The 21,135-nt window shown below is 39.3% G+C and overlaps 1 protein-coding gene across 1 annotated transcript in view; it reads left to right on the top strand.

Moving 5' to 3' along the window:
- SLC7A14 (solute carrier family 7 member 14) overlaps nt 1-21,135 on the top strand; it is a 148,502-nt gene that overhangs the window by 72,676 nt on the left and 54,691 nt on the right. The window contains exon 3 of the mRNA XM_069083576.1: nt 19,236-19,472. Coding sequence (XP_068939677.1) covers nt 19,236-19,472 — 237 coding nt within the window. The remainder of the gene's footprint in view (nt 1-19,235; nt 19,473-21,135) is intronic.

Raw genomic sequence — 21,135 nt, 5'->3', positions numbered from 1 at the left:
CTTTTAATTTAATCTATTTTTGCTTTTGCTTTATCTAAGATCATCATTGCTATTCCTGCTATTTTTAGTTCAGCTGAAGAATAGTAGATTCTGCCCCAGACCTTTATTTTAACTGTTTGTGTGTCATTCTGTTTTAAGGGTGTCTCTTGTAAACCACATATTGTTAGATGCTGGTTTCTAATCCATTCTGCTGTCTGCTTCCCTTTTTTAGGTGAGCTTGTCCCATTCACATCCACTGTTATGATTACTAATTGTGTATTTCCCTCTATTCCATTTCTTCTATTTCTTCTTTCTCTCTTTTTATCCTGTCCCTCCCTAGAAGTCAACTTTGCTTCCAATCACTGTCTCCTTTATTCTGCCCTCCCTTTTATCATCCTCTCCCTTCCTCTTATCCCCTTCTCCTATTGGGTGAGTTACATTTCAAAACACAACTGAGTGTGTCTGTTCTCTCTTTGAACCAATTCCTAGGATAATGAAATTCAAACATTGCCCATTACCCCCTGCCTCTGTTTTTCCCTCTGTTGTAAAAGCTCTTCCTTGTGCACTTCTTTTAAATGAGAAATTTTTCCCCATTCTACCTCTCCCTTCTCCCTTCCCCCAATTCATCCCTCTTTCTCACCCATTCTTTTTTTGGACATAATCAACTCACAACCATACACTCTGTAAATGTAAACTTGTTTTAACTACCCTGATAATAGTAAAGTTCTTGGAATTAAATGGATCATCTTCCTGTAATGGAATGTAAACATGTTAACTTTAATGAGACCCTTATGACTACTCTTTCATGTTTACCTTTTTATGCTTCTCTTGAGTCTTGTGTTTAAATGTCACATTTTTTATTCAACTCTGGTGTTTTCATCGGGAATGCTTGAAAGAGTTCTGTTTTGTGAAATATTGTTAACTATGTTAAATAAACATTTCCCTTGCAGGATTAGATGCACTTTGGCTGGGTAGGTTGCTCTTAATTGTAATTCTAGCTTCTTTTCCTTCCTGAATATGATATTCTAAGCCCCCCACTCCTTTATCACGGAAGCTACTAAATCTCATATGATCCTGACTGTGGTTTACAATATTGGAATTGTTTCTTTGGCTACTTGGAAATATTTTTCTTTGACCTGGGAGCTCTGGAATTTGACTATAATATTCCTGGGAGTTTTCATTTTGGGATCTTTCAGGAAGTTATTAACAGATTCTTTCTATTTCTATTTTATATATCTCTGATATTTTGGCAATTTTCCTTTATACGTTCTTAAAATATGATGTCTAGGCTCTTTCTATGATCATGACTTTCAGGTAGTCTGATAATTTTAAAATTATCTTTCATCAATCCATTTTCCATATGAGTTGCTTTTCCAATGAAATATTTCACATTTTCTTCTATTTTTTCATTCTTTTTCGCTTGTTTTGTTGTTTCTTGAAATCTCACAGATTCATTTGCTTCAACTTGACCAATTCTAATTTTTAAGAAATTATTTTCTTGAGTGAGATTTTTGTGCCTCCTTTTACATTTGACCTGTTCTGCTTTTTAAGCAATTTTTTTCCTTAGAGAATTTTTGTGCCTCTTTTACCATTAGGCCATTTCTGGTTTTTAAGATATTATTTTCTTCAGCATTTTTGTACTTTTTTTTTTACTAATCTGCTAATTCTCTTTTCATAATTTTCTTGCATCACTCTCATTTCTTTTCCTAATATTTTCTCTACCACTCTTATCTATTTCTTTAACCCCTCTAGGAATTCTTATTGGGCTTGGGTCCAATTAGTATTTTTCCTCGAGGCTTTACTTATAAAGGGTTTTCACACTGTTGCCTTCTTCTGAGTTTATGTCATGGTCTTCCCTGCCACCATATTAACTTTTTATGGTCAGATTTTTTTTGCTGTTCCTTGCTCATTTTTTCCCAGCCTATTTCATGACTTCACAATTTCTGTTAAAGTGGGTGTCGACTTACCTAGAGGTGGGGGAAAACTGTTCCAGGCTTCAAGACTTTTGTGCTGCTGTTTTCAGAGATAGTTCTGAAGGTCTGCAAATTTTCAGTGCCTCCAAGGTGGTGTGATTCTAGGAGAGGAATAGTCACTGTTTTCCTGCTCTGTGCTCTGTTGTTTGCCTGGGAAGGGCAGCCACAAACACTAATGCCCTTTCCCTTGAAACTACAACCTGGGCCTCTGCTCTCTTATGACTGACCATCGTCACCCTTCTTCCCTGGAACTGTGATACAGAACTGTGTATGGACAATAGAGCTACCAGTCAGTGTCAGCTGCACCAATGCCAGCAAAAGGTTCTCTGTTATCTCCAGTGAGTTGTCTGGCCCCCTTACCATCTCTGAGCTAAGAGCCCCTGAAGCTGCTATTGATTCCATTGCATGTGTGGACTCTGGACAGGTGTTCCACCCTGGTATCACAAACTTTTACTGCCAACCCTTAAGTTATCTTAGGCTGGCAAAATGTTTCACCTTGACATTTTGTTGTCTGTTGCTCCAAAATTTTATTTTAAAATTGTTTGGAGGGGAATTTTGAGAGATTTCAGGTGAGTTGCTTCTAATATGCCATCTTGGCTCCATTAAGCTCTACTATGTGATAATGCTTGAGATACAAAGAATAAGTGAATACAGTACTTGCTTACTAGGTTCTAGAAGAGCTTATATTCTAAGGGAGCATGCAGAATTAAATCATAGGACCACTGGATCATAAGTCAAGGGCTAGAAATGACCTAATATGATTTTTCCAACATTTTGTTTTTATAGATGAGGAAACCAAGGTTTAGGGAGATAAAAATTACTTGCCAAGGTCACATAGGTATAAGCATCAGAGACAGTATTTTAACCAAAGTCATCTGATTCCAGGGCCAGTGTTCTTTGCATTGTAATAGAAGTTAATTTCACAGAGCTCTGTGTTCACTAGAAAACCGTATTCCTAGTTTCTATTTTTCTAAAAGTGTGACATGAAGAATGGAGAGCTATATGAGGTGGAATTTCATGATGTTGCTTTAAATAGTATTTGTTAAAAGAAAATTCTCACTGTTTATGAGCTTCCATAAGGAATGAATCTGTTATACATATAATTAGATTGTTGTCCCAGTAACATATTTATTGGTTACATTCCTGAGCCCACAAAATGGGATGAGAGATATGGACTGGGTTTTTGTTTTTATCCGTCTTACTAAAAATTTGTGTGTGTGTGTGTGTGTGTGTGTGTGTGTGTGTGTGTACATTTGAAACCAACATTGTTTGAATCAGTTTCCCTTAAAAATAGAAGCTGCCTTTACAGCACAAGGAAAATTCATTTCACCCTTCAGTTTGGGGAATAAATTAAGAGGATGATCTATGACTTTTCCTGAGCGGTGTTTTGATAGAGTAGCTGGCACCCTGTAAAAGTGATTACAAACACACATCAAAAATATTCCTCAAAGGAGCAGATCTCAGAATATTCTATGGCAAATAATTTTGTTATATGTAATATGCCAAGTTATATAAACACATATGTATCTATATATTTATGTAAACTTATGTGAACAACTTCAAAGATGACCAGAAATAAAAGATATCATCAGGGAAATGTATGATAGGAAAAGATAGATATGTCATGTAGCAAGGGCGAGGAATATCAGATGAAAAATATAAGTGCTTCACTGACAGCCTTAAAATGTCAGGAGAATTCAAGGAAAGCCTCCAGAAGCTTGGATGGACTGTCTATGGTGAACAGATAGGAGAAGGTTTGTTAGAGTAGAACATTATGAGCTTGTTGCACTGGATTGAGTCTACCTTGTTGGACGGAGTATTGCAACTGATGAAATCACAGACTGATTGGACCCATAGTATGTGTTAAAAATATTCCATTTGTATATCGGAATGTGTTGATTTCAGTACTTTTTTATACCCATTATTTCATAGATGAGGGCAATCCTTTCACTAGTTCATGTCACAATCCAGTCACTTCTTCTCATTCTATGTGACTCTTTTCCACATCACCCCATAAATCCTCTATGGATGATTTATCTAACATGCTAGAGACCTTCCCCTAGTCCAGGTGTTCTTAATCTTTTGGGGGACTAAGGAACCCTTTGTCAGTCTGTTGAAGCCTATGGATACCTCATAATCATGTTATCAAATGCATAAAATACATAGTATTACAATGAAAACCAGTTATATTGAAATCTAATTATAAAAATATTTTTAAAAAACAAATTCACATTACCTTCTGGACTATAATTTCTTTGAAGGCAGGGAGTGGTTTTTTTTTGTATTTATATCTCCAGTACTTGACACACAGTAAGGGCTTAATAAATGCTTTTTTATTCAAGACCAAGCATTTATTAAGAGCTTACTATATGTCATGTCTGAACTACAAAGAAAGCTTAAAAAAAAACCACCAGTCCCTAACCTCAAGGAGCTCCCATCCTGGTGGAGGAGACAACATGGAAAACAAGATGTTTATACAGGATATATACAGATACATACAAAGATATATACAGGATAAATTGAAGGTAATCTCAGAAGATAGGGAATGCATCTTGCATAAGGTGGGATTTTGGCTGAGACTTGGAGAAAGTCAAGGAAGCCAGGAGAAGGAGATGAGGAGGGAGAGCATTCCAGACATAGGAGAAGCTGGTGAAAATGCTTGTATTTGGGAGATAGGAAAAACAAGGAAGCCAGTGTCATTGAGTCACCAAGTACATGAAAGAGAATAAGGTATAAGAACAGAGAGGCAGGAAGGGGCAAAGTGATGAAGGGCTTTAAAAGCCAAACAGAGAATTTTATGTTTGACCTGGAGGTAACAGAGAACCATTGGAGTTTATTGGGTGAGATAATGGTATGGACAGACCTATGGGTTAGGGAGATCAGTTTGGCAGCTGAGTGCAGGATGGACTGAAGTGAGGAAAGACCTGGGGTAGGGAAACCAACCAGAAGGTGATTGAAATAGTTGAGGTGTGGGTTAATGAGGATCTGCACTAGACTGATGCCAGTGTCAGAATAGAAAAGGGGGTGTAGACAAGGGATATTGTAAAATTGACAGACCGTAACAGTTGATTGGATTTGGGAAGTGAAAGTGAGTAAGAAGTCACAGATTACCCCTAGGTTACAAGCCTGAGGGTCTGGGAGAGTGGTGTTGCCCTCAACAGTAACAGAGAAGTTAGGAAGAGCAGAGGTTTTGAGGGGAAAGATAATGAGCTCAGTTTTGGACATTTTGAGTTTAACATGGTTATAGGACATACAGTTGAAGACGTCCAATAGGCATTTGGAGGGGTGAGACTGTAGGTCAGGAAAGAAGTTAGGGCTGGATAAATATAACTGAGAATTATCTGCATGGAAATGATCATTGAGATTGTGGACGCTGATAAAATTACTAAGTGAAATAGTCTAGAGGGAGAAAAGCAGAGGACCTGGAACAGAGTCTTGAGACACCTATGGTTAGTGGACATAATCTGGATGAGGTCAAAGAAAAGTGAAGAGTTGTCAAGCAGGTAGCAGGTAAGAGGAGATCAGGTGAGAGAGTATCATCAAAATCTAGAAGGGAGAAAGAATCAGAAGAGGGCATTGAAAGTAGCAAAGCCTATACAGGGATCAAGAGGGATGAGGACTGAAAAAAGGCTATTGGATTTGGCAATTGAGAGACCACTTGTAATTTTGGAAAGAGGAGTTTCAGTTGAATTATGAGGTCAGAAGCCAGACTGTAGAGAGTTAAGAAGAGAGGAATGGAAATGGAAACAATTGGAGAAAGCTTTCTCAAGGAGTTTAGCCACTAAAGGGAGGAGAGGTATGAGGAGATAGCTAGCAGGGATGGATGGATAAAGCAAGGGGTTTTGAGAATCTGGAAGACATGAGCGGGTTTGGGGCCAAAGGCAGAGAGATTGAAGATAAGAGAGAGAGTGGGGTGGGAGAGAAGGGTGATGATAGAGGAGGCAATCTGCTGAAGGAGATGGGATGGAATGGAATCACTTGTGCATGTAGAGGAGTTTGTCTTAATAAGGAAAAGGGTTATCTCCTTCAGTGAGTTGGGAGTATGGATACAATTGCAATTGGCATATTCAATCATGCATTGAGCATGGCCCAGAGCTTGATTTCACTGACAGTCCCTCCCAGGTTTAATTGCTTCTTCTTTCTGACCTTGGACCCCCTTGATCCCCTTGTCCAGTGGGAGAAGATATAGGTTTTTCTGTCCCATGTTTCCCAAAAACAGCACGCTACCTTCTTTTAGGTGTTTTGAAGGGTTTTATATGACTCCGCTAAAGTGTTACTCCAGTGCTTCATTGGAGTACCACGATGACCCTAGTTTCTTGAAGCTGTGCCAAAGTAACCCTGCCTTAGGCGGGTCTTACTGACCCATAAAGGTTTCAGGCGATGAACTGTCTGTGTGTTATACGAGGAGCAGCCTAGCTAAGCTCTGAGAGGCTCTTCACTTGAAAGGTAAGGAATTATTCAGCTGTAGCAGCTCATGGGGACCATCCACCAATCCATAGCGGTTATGATCTATCTGCCTAGGTGAATGGAGCACAAACACTGGGGAAAGCATGGTTTTACAAGCAAAGGGCTTTACAATTAAGCATTTATGATGTATGTTCATGCCTATGTAAGATGTGCATGTCCACATGGGCTGTCTAAATGTGGCTCATGAGAGGGACAGATAGGGAATCTTCAGCAACTTGCCCTCCTCTCTCCTAAGAAGATTATTCCTGACTTGAGGGAAACAGAAAAAAAAACCCAGAGTTAAGCACCCTTTTCTCCAGCCTTGGACTAGAATTATAGCTATCTGCCCTGTCCCCCAAATATTATCTTCTAGGGATTTAAAACAAAAGCTTCTTAGCTAATCACTAGTCCTTGAGGGAAGAGAAGAGCCCCAAGCTTGTACCCATTGGCTTGGCCCATTCCCATCAAATTCTGGATGTAACAAAAGGCAATCCCTCTTAACAAACAGTGAGTAAACCTATTTATATAAGCAAAACAGTAAACAGGAATTGAAGAAGTTATACATATTAGAATATATCAGAAAAAAATACATTAAAGTAAATGAGCTCTTCTATTAAAGGAACAAGATATCAGCTCTAACCAAGAGAAAGAATCCAATCTCACCCATGGGGAAATTGCCCTCTAGGGAGGGGAGATTGCTGGAAATCCATGATATTTAGGGTTCCCCTACATTTCTGCAATTTCCAGAGTTTTTGTCTCTCTCTTCCTTATAGCTCGTCACAAAGAGAGCCTGCAACCACATACATCTCTCTCCTCAAAGAATATTTGGAATCAAGTCTGACCCTTATATAAGTCTGCGGTGTTAAAGCAAATATTCTCCCCACCAATTAGGAGTCACATTAAGAGTCACATCTCCTTCCCAAATACAGCAGTCCAAAACACCCCAGGCTTGGGTTAAAGCTCAGTTACACGTTACAGGGAAACATTCATTTATTCATCACCAAGTAAATGCCTACTATATAGTAGAAACTTTACTAGATCCTGTATATAAAAAAAAACCCTAAAACAAAACAAAAATGAAGTAGTCCCTGCTTTCAAGGAGCTTACATCACCCATAAAGGGTTACAATGTAAGTCTACAGAGGCCTTAATCACTTAACCTTGGTTCTTTGGGCACACTTAAATGGAATTAGGCCTTGCTTTCTCTTACTTCTTCTTTGTCCTGGTTGACCCCTACTTCTACAAAGGTTTATCCTTGAAGTTATCTGGCTCACTCATTTCAAAGTTCCATGTTAGATCAGTTCAATCAATCAATCAACAAACATTTATTAGGCACCTACTATGTGCCAGGCTCTAGTTATCAGTTTCTAGCTAATGTTTCAACTTGACAATATTGGATAGGTTCCAACCCTCCTGAAATCAACTTCCCCAGCTTTAGCCATGAGAGCCCCAGGACATGACAGGTGTTCTTTCTTTACCAGACCCCACCCCTGATGATTTCATCTCTACCCCTTGTCAATAGCCTTGGTTGGTAAACCTATCCTTTCTTGGCTTCCTGGATAAAAGAGTTCTTCTCTCTGTGGTCTGGCTGGCTTACTAGAAGCAACTCTGTAAGATGCTTCCCCTGGCTGGTTCTGCCCTTATTTATGAAGTTGACTTCCCTGCCCAACTGTTCTAGCCTGGTGTCTGGACCACCTCCTCTCCTGAGGTCATATAACCCTGTGAGTCCATGATCTCAGCTCACTGTGGTCTTCTCTTCTGACCCTGGCATCTGTGTGCTGCTCCCAGCATGGGATCCCTCTCCCATATTGATCTTCATTTCTCTTTCAGGACCCATCCCACTTAGAGATGCTCCCACCCAATTCTTATTTCTCACTCACCATGGGAAAACTAAACAACAAAAAACTTCTCTTGGCTCCGCTGCTAGATTAAACCCTACTCCTTTCTCTCAGAGGGTTGAGTCCTAGTTCATGGCCCTCCCTGGGACAGCTGCTTCCTAGATTCCAAGTTTCATAATAAAAAATATACATATTGGCAGGCACAATACATAAAAGCAAACAATTCCCACCCTTAAGTAAGGGCAAGGTCTGACATCAAAGTCTTCTCAAGAGGAATTATAATTGGATCATTATGTCCCATGATCCCTGGAAAATGTTTAACACATAGCCCTCTATTATACATACCAATTACCTCCCTACCTGCTTGGGCTTGTCCTGAAATTGATCGTGCCCTGTGACCAGGACCTAAGGCTCAGCTCAGTCATCTTAGGATTGATCAGGATTTCCTGCCATGTCAGGTAAAGAGAATGTTGGACTAGGCGTCAGAATCTCCAATAATAACTGTATTACATTGAACAAGAATCTACTCTCCCTAAGCCTTTGTTTCTTCATCTCAGAAATGGGAATAATAATAATAATACAAGATTGTTGTGAGAATCAAATGAGATCGTGTCTGTAAAGTGCTTTGTAAACCTTAAAGCACTTTATAAGTAAGAGCCATAGTTATTATCCAATGTGTTCTCATGAGGGAGAAAAATTGGCCATGGACCTAGGATCATGGGTTTCAAGTCAGAAGAGACTTGAGGAGTCGTCTGGTCCAACCACCTCCTTTCATACAGGAGGAAACTGAGGCCCCAAGAAGTTGAGTCAGAGACAAGATGCAATCCCAGGTCTTCCTGACCCCGAGGCCAGTTCTCTAGCCATTATACTATACCACCCCTCATCCTGTTTGAGAATCTTATTAATCACAAAGTACTTGAGCAAGAGAGGATATAAGGTAAGAGGCAGACCTCCACTTTCTCATTCTCTATATGGTCTGCTTGGGCATTAGTCCACTAAGATATTCCCCTAAAGGAAAAAGGGGTGAGGGCAAACAGGAGGGGGGAAGAGGGTATTGGTTCCTAGTTCCTTATTTAATCCTTGGACTCCACACTGGAGGCATGGGATGGAAAGAGATGCTTAAGGTGAGAACCAAAAACTGAAAACCCTAAGCCCAGAGGCTGAGATATGGCTGCTACTAATACAGACCAAAATTCAAGAGTCCACACAATGGACTATACATAGCACCTGAAAGTCCTTCAAAAGTATTCCACACAGTTTATGGACGGGAATCAAAGACCCATACAGTGTAGGCTAGATTCACATGAGAGTTCCCAGTGGCCTTAGAAGTAAGTCATCCAGGCCAATGTTCTCCCTCATTTTGCAGATGAGGAAACTGAGGCGCAGTCACTTGTCCAATGTCGCACAGAGAGAGGCTGAGCTACATTACAAACTGAGATCTGACTGTAGATACAGGGGCATTTTCCATTATGGAATGTTACTCTAGGCTGACAGTCTCCTCTATGATTTCATTTCCTACATGGAGTGAATCTTATGATATAGCAGCAAGAGCAGTGTCTCTGTGGCCAGAAAACCTGGCTTCAAACCCCAGACCTATTGTTCATGACTGCAAATTACATCCCTTCTCTGGGTCTCTTTTATAAAATGAGGTTACCTTCTAACTGAAGTTCTCATCCTTACAAACTTCTGCCCCAGGGCTCCTAGATCTATGGTTAGAGGAGACTCAAGGGTCCCTCTATCCAACTGCAAGGTTTATCATCTAGTCCAACCTTCTCAGAAAACTGAGGCCCAAGGAGGTCAAGTAACTTGTCCAAGATCACACAGATGGTAGCAACTGTGATGTTGACTCAGATCTTCTGACTACAAATTCACTGCTCTTTCCAACCTCTCCTACTTACAATCCTCATATGCAAGAGAGCTAAAGGAACCACACTTCTCCTCAAACCCTACAAATATTATCTCTTTCTCTAATTGGCTCATGTTGACAGTTTGTATTCTCTCTGCCCCAGATTCTGGGTTGTTTATCTCCTGCCCTTGATATCACTACCTATGGGGATATAGAATAAAGAAAAATCATCTAATCTCCTCAATTATTTCTGTCCATTGTGATTCCCTCTTGGGAAGTTGGGTGTGATTATTCAACTTAATCAGGATATCTTTGTGAAATATCTAGAGGAAGGAGAGGGCAATGGACCAGGAATGGGGAGAACAATGGGTAGTCCTCAACATATAATAAGGAACAATAAACAAAAGATGATAGTTTTTGAGCAGGAAGGCTCCTTGGAAGTCATCCAGTCCTCTCACTTTACAGATGAGAAGATCAAGACCAAGAAAAGTTAAGAGATTTGCCCCTAGGTTACAGAGGTAAGTAAGCAGCAAAAAAGAAAATAAGAGATATCAAGGGAAAGTTTCATGCAAAAAATGGGCATGATAAGAGACCCCAAAAAAGGTAGGGACTTGATAGAAGAAGAAAGTAAGAAGAGGTTACAAGAATACCCAAAGAACTATATAAGAAAGATTTAACATCACTGATAACCACAAGGATGGGATTACTAATCTAGAACCAGATTTCCTGGTGAATGAAGTTAAATTGGCCTTAGGAAGCATTGCTAATGATAAGGCTAGTGGAGGGAATGGAATTCCAGATAAGCTATTTAAAAGATAATGCTATTAAAGTGTTGCACTTATAGGCCAAAAATTTTGGAAAAGTCAACAGTGTCTACCAGATAGGAAAAGATCAGTTTAATCTCAAGTTTAAAGAAAGGCAATGACAAAAAATGCTCAAATCATCAAACAATTGTGCTCATTTCACAAGTCAGCAAGATTATACTTAAGAGTCTGCAAACTAGGCTTCAGCAATTTGTGAACCATTACCAGAATTACCAGAAGAGGCAAATGAACTAGAGACCAAATTGCCAGACTTTGCTGGATTCTGGAGAAAACAAGAGAGTTCCAGAAAAAATATCTACTTCTGCTTCATTGGCTACACTAAATCCTTTGACTGTGTGGATTGCAACAAAATTTGGCAAGTCCTCAGAGATGCAAGTACCAGATCATCTTCCTTGTCTTCTGAAGAATCTGTGTGTTGGCCAAGAAGCAACAAATAGAATTGAAAATGAAACAGCCGATTGGTTTAAGATTGGAAAAGAGATATTACAGGGCTGTATATTGTCATCTTATTTAGTTAACTCATGTGCAGAGTATATCATACAAAATTCCAGACTGGATGAATTAAAAACTGGAATTAAAGTTTCTGAGAGAAATATCAACAACCTCAGATATGCAGATGATATTATTCTGATGGCAAAAAAGTGAAAAAGAAATTAAGAAGTCTCTTGATGAGGGTGAACAAGAAGAGTGTAAAAACCAGCTTGAAGCTTAGCTTCAAAAAAACTAGGATCTTGGCAACTGGTCCCACCACTTTCTGACAAATAAATGGAGAAGAAATAGAAGCAGTGTCAGATTTTATATTCTTGGGGCCAAAGATCACTTCAGGTGGTGAGTGCAGAGATGAAATTAAAAGACGCTTGCTGCTTGAAAGCTATGGCAAATATGGACATAATACTAAAAAGCAAAGACATTGCCTTGCTGACAAAGGTCCACATAGTCAAAGCTATGGTTTTTCCAGTAGCAACATATGGCTATGAGAGTTGGACGATAAGGAAAGTTGAGCACAAAATTGACACTTTCAAATTGTGGTGCTGGGGAAAACTGTTGAGAGTCTCTTAGACAGCAAAGAGATTGACTCAATCAATACCTAAAGAAATTAATTCAGGCTATTCACTGGAAGGTCAAATACTGAAGCTGAAGCTTAAATACTTTGGTCACATAATGAGAAAACAGGACTCTCTGAAAAAGACCCTGATGTTGGGAAAGATTGAAGGCAAAAGGAGAAGGAGATGGCAGAGGTGTCTAGATGGCTAGATGATGTCATGAAAACAACAAAGATGAGTTTGAACAGACTTCAAGAGACAGTGAAGGATAGAAGGGCTTAGTGTATTACAATCCATGGGGTTACAAAGAGTTGGACATGACTGAGCAACTAAACAAGAAGCAAAGGTAGAATTTAAACCAGGTCCACTGATTCCAAATCCAGTGTTCCACACTGCATCCCATAATAACCATAATTCTATAAAAGTTTTCCTCTGATACCTACTTGTGGAATGGAAATTAACCTTGGTTCTCCAAAGCTTTGTCAGTCAAGCACAAGGAACAAAACTGAACAGGCTTCTGAAGGTGTCCAGAGATGGACTACATAATGCATATTGCTTGCAAACACCACCCTGGCTAAGTTTAGAAAGCTTGAACAATAAGCTATCTCCAAAGGAGACGTATTCTGGAAGACCATCTACAACATCATAAAGGGATTGCAATTTGTGTCATGTCCCTGAAATCATAGGTACTAAACTTACATTTCTTTTTGGACCACATCTGTGAGTTCATTAGAATGGGGAAGTCCCTTCTACCAATGAAGTTTAGCACCTACTTCTCAACTTATTGAGAATTGTCTGCAGTGCTGTGACATCACTGACTTGCCTGGAGTTACATAGCCAACAAGCATCAGAGATAAAATTTTAACTAGTACAATAGAAAATATGCCCCCAACCCACTGTTCAACATTTCTTTCCATGTGGGTTATACAAGGAAGGGTCACATTGTTACGATTAGCCAACAGCAATACTAGGCTTCCATTTGGCTTAGGTCATCATTAATTTAAGGGCACCATTGCATGATTTTAAAGCCATCCAACTCAACCTTGCTCAGGGTTCCTGTTACATGAAGCTTCTAGGTGCAAGATGATCTGCTGAAGTCTGACATTTAGAGCTTATATGCTTATTAAGTCAGTTTTGAAAGAACACACCTCGTATTTAGCATGAGGTTAAGCTGGGGGCTTAGGGAGGCTGTGGTTACCTGATTTATAAGAATCCAGATTCAAATACACTTCAGAGGCTCAAATCAAATGAGCAAATATGAAAAAAGAGGTCTGGGGAACTGGGGAATGGTCTACATACAGTAGGATGGTGCAGCAAATTTTAAATGGATTTAGGGCCAGAAAATGTGGATTCGAATCCCTGTTACTCTACACATCTTGTGATGTTAGGCAATAATTCAACTCATCTGGGCCTCCATTTTCTCATCTTCCAAATGAGAGATTTGGAGAAGATGGTCTCTAAGGCTCCTCCTTCCTTAAATTCTATGGCCTAAGTGGAGACAGATGAAATATGCTTAGAGAGAAAAATGTAGGCATTTGTTGGGTAAGCACTGAAATTTAAGCCTACTATACAATCATTTCTAGAGACAGAATTCTATTCACCATAGTTCAGGGGAAAGAACTGGATTTGAAGAAAGGTCCTGGGTTCTAGTTCTAGTTCTGCTATAGTGTGAATCACAAAGCCTCCCTCTCTGGGCTTCAGTTTCCTCATCTCTAAAATGAGGAGATAGATTGGACAACCTTTAATTCTCTTCCAGCTTTAAATCTATGCAAGGACCTGTGATTCTGTGAACCACAATGTAAGAATTTTGCACTAAAGGGAAACTGTAGAGTCTTTACTGTTCATTGCTGACAGTCATTCTCAGACAACCCATTAGCAAGTCTGTATTATGTATTCTTAAAGAATCTCAGTAGGATCCTTTAGGTGTGATGAACACCATGTACCTCTGAGTCCTAATCAAAGACCCAGAAAGGTTCAAAGGTAGAGGTCAAAGAGATAGAGTTGGAAGGGACCTAAAACATCATCTAACCTAATCCTCTCATTTTACAGATGGAGGAATGGAGGCTAAGAAAGATGGATAGACTTGCCCATGGTCACAAGGTTAGCAAAGGACTGCACTAAAATTTGAATTCAGATTATCTGACTTTTCAATAAAGGACTCTTTCACTATCCCAGAACTTGAAATAGATCAGTCCTCTACCTGTTGGGTTACTTCTCGCATCACTGATTTGTTTTTAAGAAATTGGATGCCATTATTTCAAGACCCTGGAGAGTTCCCCATTCACTGGCTAACTCTGATTATAGGAAGTCAGGCATGGAGTAAATAATAGTTCCATAAAGCTCTGTGATGGATGGCATGCCCTACACTTTAAAACATCTGCTGCTGTTCCACTGAGCATATCTGGACAGCTGCACCTAGATCAGCCAAAGGGAAGGAGATGAGGAAAGACATATGCACTACCCAGACAAATTACTTTTCTTCCAGACACATTTGTAAAAACTGACTAGAGTTCACTTCATCACAGGTGATATAATGATAAAGTCTGGCAAAATATCCTCCATGGGGGAAAAGGACAGACAGTATAAGAGAGGCAGGAGAAGGGAAGAAGGTGATGGATTATTTTCTGGAGATGAAATTGGCCATTTATTTAGCTAAGCAAGAGTATCAATCATGGGATCAATAACTTTAGCTACAAAGGACAAGTATGTCCAAATAGATTTTTTCAGTATCCAGCAAATTCTACTCCCCAGAAAAAGGAGAAGTGGCACAACCATTCCATCCCTAGATATCAGAATTTCACTAAGGCAGTGAAAAGGATGCCCCAGAAATTTTTTAAAAATCAGTTATTCTTCCCCTTGATAGTTCCCTAGCTTTAGGTAGCTAGGTGGTACAAAGGGTAAAACTAATAGACGTGGAGACAAAAAGTCCCAAATTCAAATCCTCCCTCAGACACTTACTGGGCTGATGAACCTAGGCAAGTCATGTAACTTCTCTCATTCCCAATTTCCTCACCTGCAAATGAGGGGTTTGAATTTGATGATGCCTAAGGCTCCTCCCAATTAGACTGAGTCCCTTGAGAGTGGAGCTGTCCTTTGTCTCTCTGTATCACCAGCACTTAGCACAATGCCTGGCACATAGAAGACACTTTAATAAATATTTATTGACTGACTTCTGGCTCTCAATCTCTGATCTTATATTCTATTTAGGAACTGGAAGCCAAAAGAAAAGGTTAGGCTCTGAGAGCCTTTCCAGCAATAACCAATTTATGTGGCTATTTTAAAGTTTGCAAGTCAGCTCTCCTCCCTTTCTGACCCATGGGCCATGTTTGTGCCCATGAAAGGAGCAGTAAGAGGCAGCTGGCAGGCTTCCTTAGTCCAGATCCAGCTAGAAATTGTCTCTCAGTGTGCTGAGTTAGCAACCTTAGGGGAATGGGGATCGGTAGGTATCTCCTGAAAGGTTTGCAGTTTAGTTGTAGTGGGTGTGGTCTGTAAGTGTCTTCCATTGATTAGTGTATCCTTTAAGTGGGCAGAAGCAGTGACCCCAGTGCAGAGACTGATTTCTGGTTGGTCTCTTGGAGCTAAGTAACTTCTGGGGAGCCTTGACCCTTGGGGTCTTTAATGCTTTTATCTTCAGGATGACGTCTTGTTCAGATTGGTCCAGAAGCCAGAGACCTAGATGTGGGAGATACAAGAGCTCAGACAAAGTTAGAGCTGGAAGACACCAGAAAGATCCTCACATTCAACCCCCTCATTTTATAGATGGGCTAACTGACATCCAGAGAGGAGTGAGTTGTCCAAGGTTACACAATTATTAAGTAACAGACCTGGTATTCATAACTAAGACCCGCAACTCCAAAGCCACTTCTCCTATCACTATACCAGTTGCCTCTCCCAGCTAATTGACCAGGATGAAGTGAGCAGTCTTTCACTCATCAGAGTTTCGATGCCAACTCCAACCAAAATGGTGAAACCATCAGAGTTTGGTTTTGCCATTCTCCCACCTTCCCTTTCAGCAGCCTCCACCTTTTGAGATTTCCTCTACCCCATCCCCTCCCCTGGAATACTTGCTACCAGGCTGCCTCTAGATGAACATGGGAAAACTTGGCTTTCCCATGATCCAAAATTACCTCTCATATCCCACGATATCTCCATAAAAAATTCCCATTCCCCCAAGGCTTTGGTCAGCTAATTGGCAGATAGGAACATGAGCTAGGAAATTAATTTGTAGTAGTCAATAAGAATTCAGTATTGGGAGGAGGGACCTGTTAAGGGAATGAATCTCTAGTGATGGAAATTCAGCTACCATGACAGGTAATAATAATAGTAGTCAGCATTTATACAGCATTTTATGTTTTGCAAAGTTTCAATATTTTTTCTCATTCCATCCTTACAACAACACTGTGAGGTAGGAGCTATTATTATCCCCCATTTTACAGAAAAAGAAATTGAGTCACAGAGAAGTTATGTGATTTGCTCAGAGACCCACTAGCTAGCAAGTGTCTGAGGCCATATTTGAACTCAAGTCTTCTGGATTCCAGCTCTCTAGCCTCTATGTGTAGGAAGGAGTGACTAAGGATACCTGACTGTAATTAGGGAAACACCCAGGGAGGTCGCCAGAACATCAGGTTCAATTACCTGTAGGTTGTGGCAAGCAGAGAAAAGGGATCATTATGACCCTGGAAGAGATTTCCTGCCCTCTAGATTTGTTCCTCCTAGTCAACAAGAAGCTTCATTACTTCCATGGATCTTTCATCCTCCTCAAGTCAGGGTAGTTCAAAAAAGTAGGCTAAGGTCACTCGTTTGGATGGCGATCTCTAGCAATCTTATCTAATTGGTTTCTCACTTCTAATGACACAGGAAGGAAGATGCTGAAGAGCTGCCAGAGAATACCCAAGATGTCCCATCCCCATATCAGTCACAGAATAAGGAAGTTTCCGGCAATAGGCAAGCCTAGAAAAGGGATAGATTCAGCAGGAAGAAGTAGCACATTTAGAACACAGGAGCTTGATGGATCTCAAAAAGGCAGGAAATAAAGTTTTTCAGACTGCCACAAATACCAGATCCACTCAGTGGATTTCAATCTAAATTAAACAGACAAATGAAACATAAATATACACACAGATTAACTCAGAAAAAGGAAATGGATTTCAGGCTGTCCTCTAAGGTCAGAAAAGCATAGCAACACTGGTTGATTTCTGGTTGGTCTCTTGGAGCTAAGTAACTTCTGGGGAGCCTCGACCCTTGGGGTCTTCAAAGGATTTCAAATGCAGAAAACTTTTTTGTTTGTTTTATTTATGCCTTTTGTTTTTACATCACAATCATTTCTAAATCTATCCCCTTCCCCAACCTCTTCCCAGGAAGCTTTTATTTGTAAAGAATATTGTTGTTGTTTTTTAAATAGCTGAGAAAAACTAACCAATATATCAACTGTATTTGACAATATGTACAATGTTCCATAGCTACTTTTCAGTGGAAGAAGGAAATGTACTTTCTTGTCTTTTCTATGGGACCAAGTTTAGTGATTATGGTGAAACGGCAATTGAGAAAACTGGAAAGCAATCTGGCAGATATTAAACTTAAGCCAACACCTTGTGCCATATTCCACAATTAATGCTAAATCAATAGGTAATCTTAATATTAAAGATCATACCATAAAAAATAGAAAAGCATCAAATCATATTCCCTTCATAGCTATGAGTAGGAGATGTACTAGCCAAACAAAGGATAGAGGTTATTACAGGAGAAAAAAACAATCACATGAAACAAAAGCTTCTGTACAAACAAAATTTATGAACCTAGGATAAGAAGGAAAGCAGTAGGATAGGGGGGAAATATCTGTATCAAATTTCTCAGATAAGGGTTTGGTATCTAAGATACATAAGCAATTCAATCCAACAGTCTTCCCCAAACAAATAAATAGAGAAAGGACGTAGACAAATAGTTTTCCAAAGAAGAAAAGCAAATTATTAATAACTATATGAAAAATGCTCCAATTCACTGATGATAAGAGAAGTGCAAATCAAAATAACACTGAGGTTTTGCCTCACACCATACAAATTGGCAAAGATGACAAAAGATGGAAATAGTCAATGTTTGGGGGCTTATGAGAAGATAAGCATACTAATGCATTGTTGGTAGAGTTGTGAAATCAGTATAGTTTTGGAAAACAACTTGGAATTGTCCACATAAAGTGAATAAAATGTTCAAACACTTTGATCCAAAAATTCCATTACTAAGTTTTTACTCCAAAGAGGTAAAAGAAGAATTATAAGAAGAAAGCACCCATATACACCAGAATATATATCACTCTTGTAATAGCAAAGAACTAGATGGGTGTCCATTGATTGGAGAATGGTCAAACAAATTATGGTATATGAATGTAATATAAAATTTCTGTGCTGTAAAAATCAACAAATGTGATGAAAACAGAGAAATATGAAAAGATAAGTAAAGTAAGCAGAGCCAAGAAAATAACATATCCAATCACTACAAATATGTAAATGGAAAGAACAACTGCAAAACAATCAAAAGTGAATATTGCAGAATTACACAGAATAAGCATAGGTCTGAAGAAGAAATATGAGAAGACACATTCACTCCACTTCTTTGCAGAGGTGGGAGATTCACAGTTGTGGTATATTGCATGTATTTTTCAGACTTTTTCAATGTATTGATCAATTTTGCTAATTCCATTTTTTTTAATTGTTACCTATGATGACTGTCAGGAGGGGGGATAAAAAGAGAAATTTTGGTAACACAAAAAAGTTATCAATAATATTTATAATTAAGTAATCACATAGCATTTGGTTTCATTTTGTTGGGTTTTTTTCTACTTAAGTCATTGTAGTCATTCTGTATATCATTTTCCTGGTTCTACTTTTTTTCTCTCTGAATCAGTTCATAAAAATTTTCTTATGCTTCTCTAGATTCTTCATATTCATTATTTTTTATGGAGCAGTAATATGTCATGATTTTTCTGTCCCACAATTTGTTTAGCAATTCCCTAATCCATGAGTCCTTTTTTCCCAATTCTTTGCCTCTCACAAAATGACACTTTTTTGTGTATATGGAGACTTTCTTTCTGTCTTTGACAAAGTTGAGAAGTCCTCCAAAAGAGACATTTAAGGAGGATTCATGTAAGTAAAGTTTATATTCTTATAAGTACCACATTCTTTCAAGTAATGATCATTTTGTTACCTGTAAAGCCCAAGATGGATAACAATCAAAAGGCTTTCTTCCCAATAATTCCAGTCTCAAAAAACTGTCTTGTATGTGTACCCCACACAGGTGTCTGCTATGCTGAATTTGGAGTTCGAGTTCCGAAGACCACTGGGTCAGCCTACACCTACAGCTATGTCACAGTGGGAGAGTTTGTGGCATTTTTTATTGGCTGGAATCTTATCTTGGAGTACCTGATTGGCACTGCAGCAGGGGCCAGTGCCCTAAGCAGTATGTTCGACTCCCTGGCAAACCATACCATAAGCCGCTGGATGATTGACAGTGTGGGGACTTTAAATGGCCTGGGTAAGAATCCAAGAAGAGACACATTTGCCCTTTAGCAGATCCTTACATAGCAACCTGTCCAAAGTCCATGCAACAGATATATTCTATGGAATTTCGGACTCATTCTTCCTCTTACTAATTCCAATCAAATATTTATTAAATCCCTACTATGTGCTAGGCACAATGGAGGAAAAAAGACAGGTAAACAAAAATCCTACCTTCAAAAAGTTTGTAATGCAGTTCAATTGAATTTAATTCATCCCACTTAACACAACCAGAAGGTATACTTCTGGTCAGAAAGGATACTGCACCCAAGTTTGAAGGACCTGAAATATCCTCTTTTCAATCCTAGCATCTGATATCTTAAATTTCAGAAGAGCTAAGTAAGATTTTGTTCCCATTCTTGGATCTTCTCCAGAATATTTCTGGAGAATATTTAGAGGGGGGATTTGAACCCAGGTCCACTAATTATCATTAACATTATGTTTAACATTCCTTAAAGTTTGCAAAGCACTTTAGAGACATTTTCTCATTTGACACCCACAACAACCCTGTCAGGCAGGCAATATAGCTAATATGTTTCCCATTTTAGAGAAGGAGAAACTAAGGGTTAGAGAGACAAAATAACTTGCCTGAATGAGTGGTAGGATTTGCACTGAGGCCCAAGGTCATGCTCATTCATTTCACTGTATCAGTCTCAGTTTCCCTATCTCAAAAGACTATGACCCAGCTATCTTTAAGAAGACCAAAAGACCCTAATGAGCAATCTGACTTTTTGCCATGTTGTCCAAACAGGCCTCACATAATTATGGACTCAGAAGATATTTTAGATATTATTGAGGCTAGCATCTTCATTTTGCAGATGGGTAAACTGAGGCCCAGAGAGACTAAGTAACTTGGCCAAAGTTCCACTCTGATTAGTGACAAGACCATGACTAAAAGCTAGGTCTTCTGATGCTCTGAGTTCTTCAGTCCTGGAGGGGGCTTCCCTTGAGTCTCTCTCCTGTCTTGTTCTAGAAGAAAAGAGCCACAGAATGCACTTATTAGTGAAAAAGTCAAAGAACGTCATGCCCTCCTCCCCCATATACTTTTTACATATTTTGTACTAGCTTACACGTTGCACTGCCCTTTAGCCAATAGAAAGTAAGCTCCTTGACAACAAATACTGTATGTTTTTATCTCTGTATCTCCATTACCATGTGGTGATAAGAGTCAACAAACATTTGTTAAGCACCTAGAACTGTTCTAAGTTCTAGGGATACCAAGAAAGGTAAAAAGGAGCCCCTGCCCTCAAGAAGCTTACCATCTAACGGGGGGAACAAACATAAAAAGAAGCTAAAAGGGGAGGGGGTAAGGATATCATGATCAGCACCGGTTGGATGAATAACAGATGTAGCAAGGCAATTCGGTAGAAATGAAAGCATACAAAATCTGGAGTCAAGACTCGGAATTCAGATCTTCCTTCTGTCAGTCAATAAATACTTATGAAGCATCTACTATACACCAGGCTTTGTGCTAAGTGCTGGAGACAAACAGAAAGGTAAAAAGGAGCCCCTGCCCTCAAGGAGCTTACAATCGATGAGGGAGTCAACTGCTTAACAGGCATGTACATACAAGTTATGGACGGGGTAAATAAGAAGTTCTCAACAGAGAGAAAGTACTAGAAATGAGGTGGGTTGGTGTA

This window comes from Petaurus breviceps, unplaced genomic scaffold (genome assembly GCF_028583685.1).
Source record: "Petaurus breviceps papuanus isolate PSGF00001 unplaced genomic scaffold, PetGlider_PUasm1.0 173, whole genome shotgun sequence".
NCBI lineage: Eukaryota > Metazoa > Chordata > Mammalia > Diprotodontia > Petauridae > Petaurus > Petaurus breviceps.
Note: the sequence above shows the minus strand (reverse complement) of the source record. Positions and strands in the feature narration are given on the sequence as shown.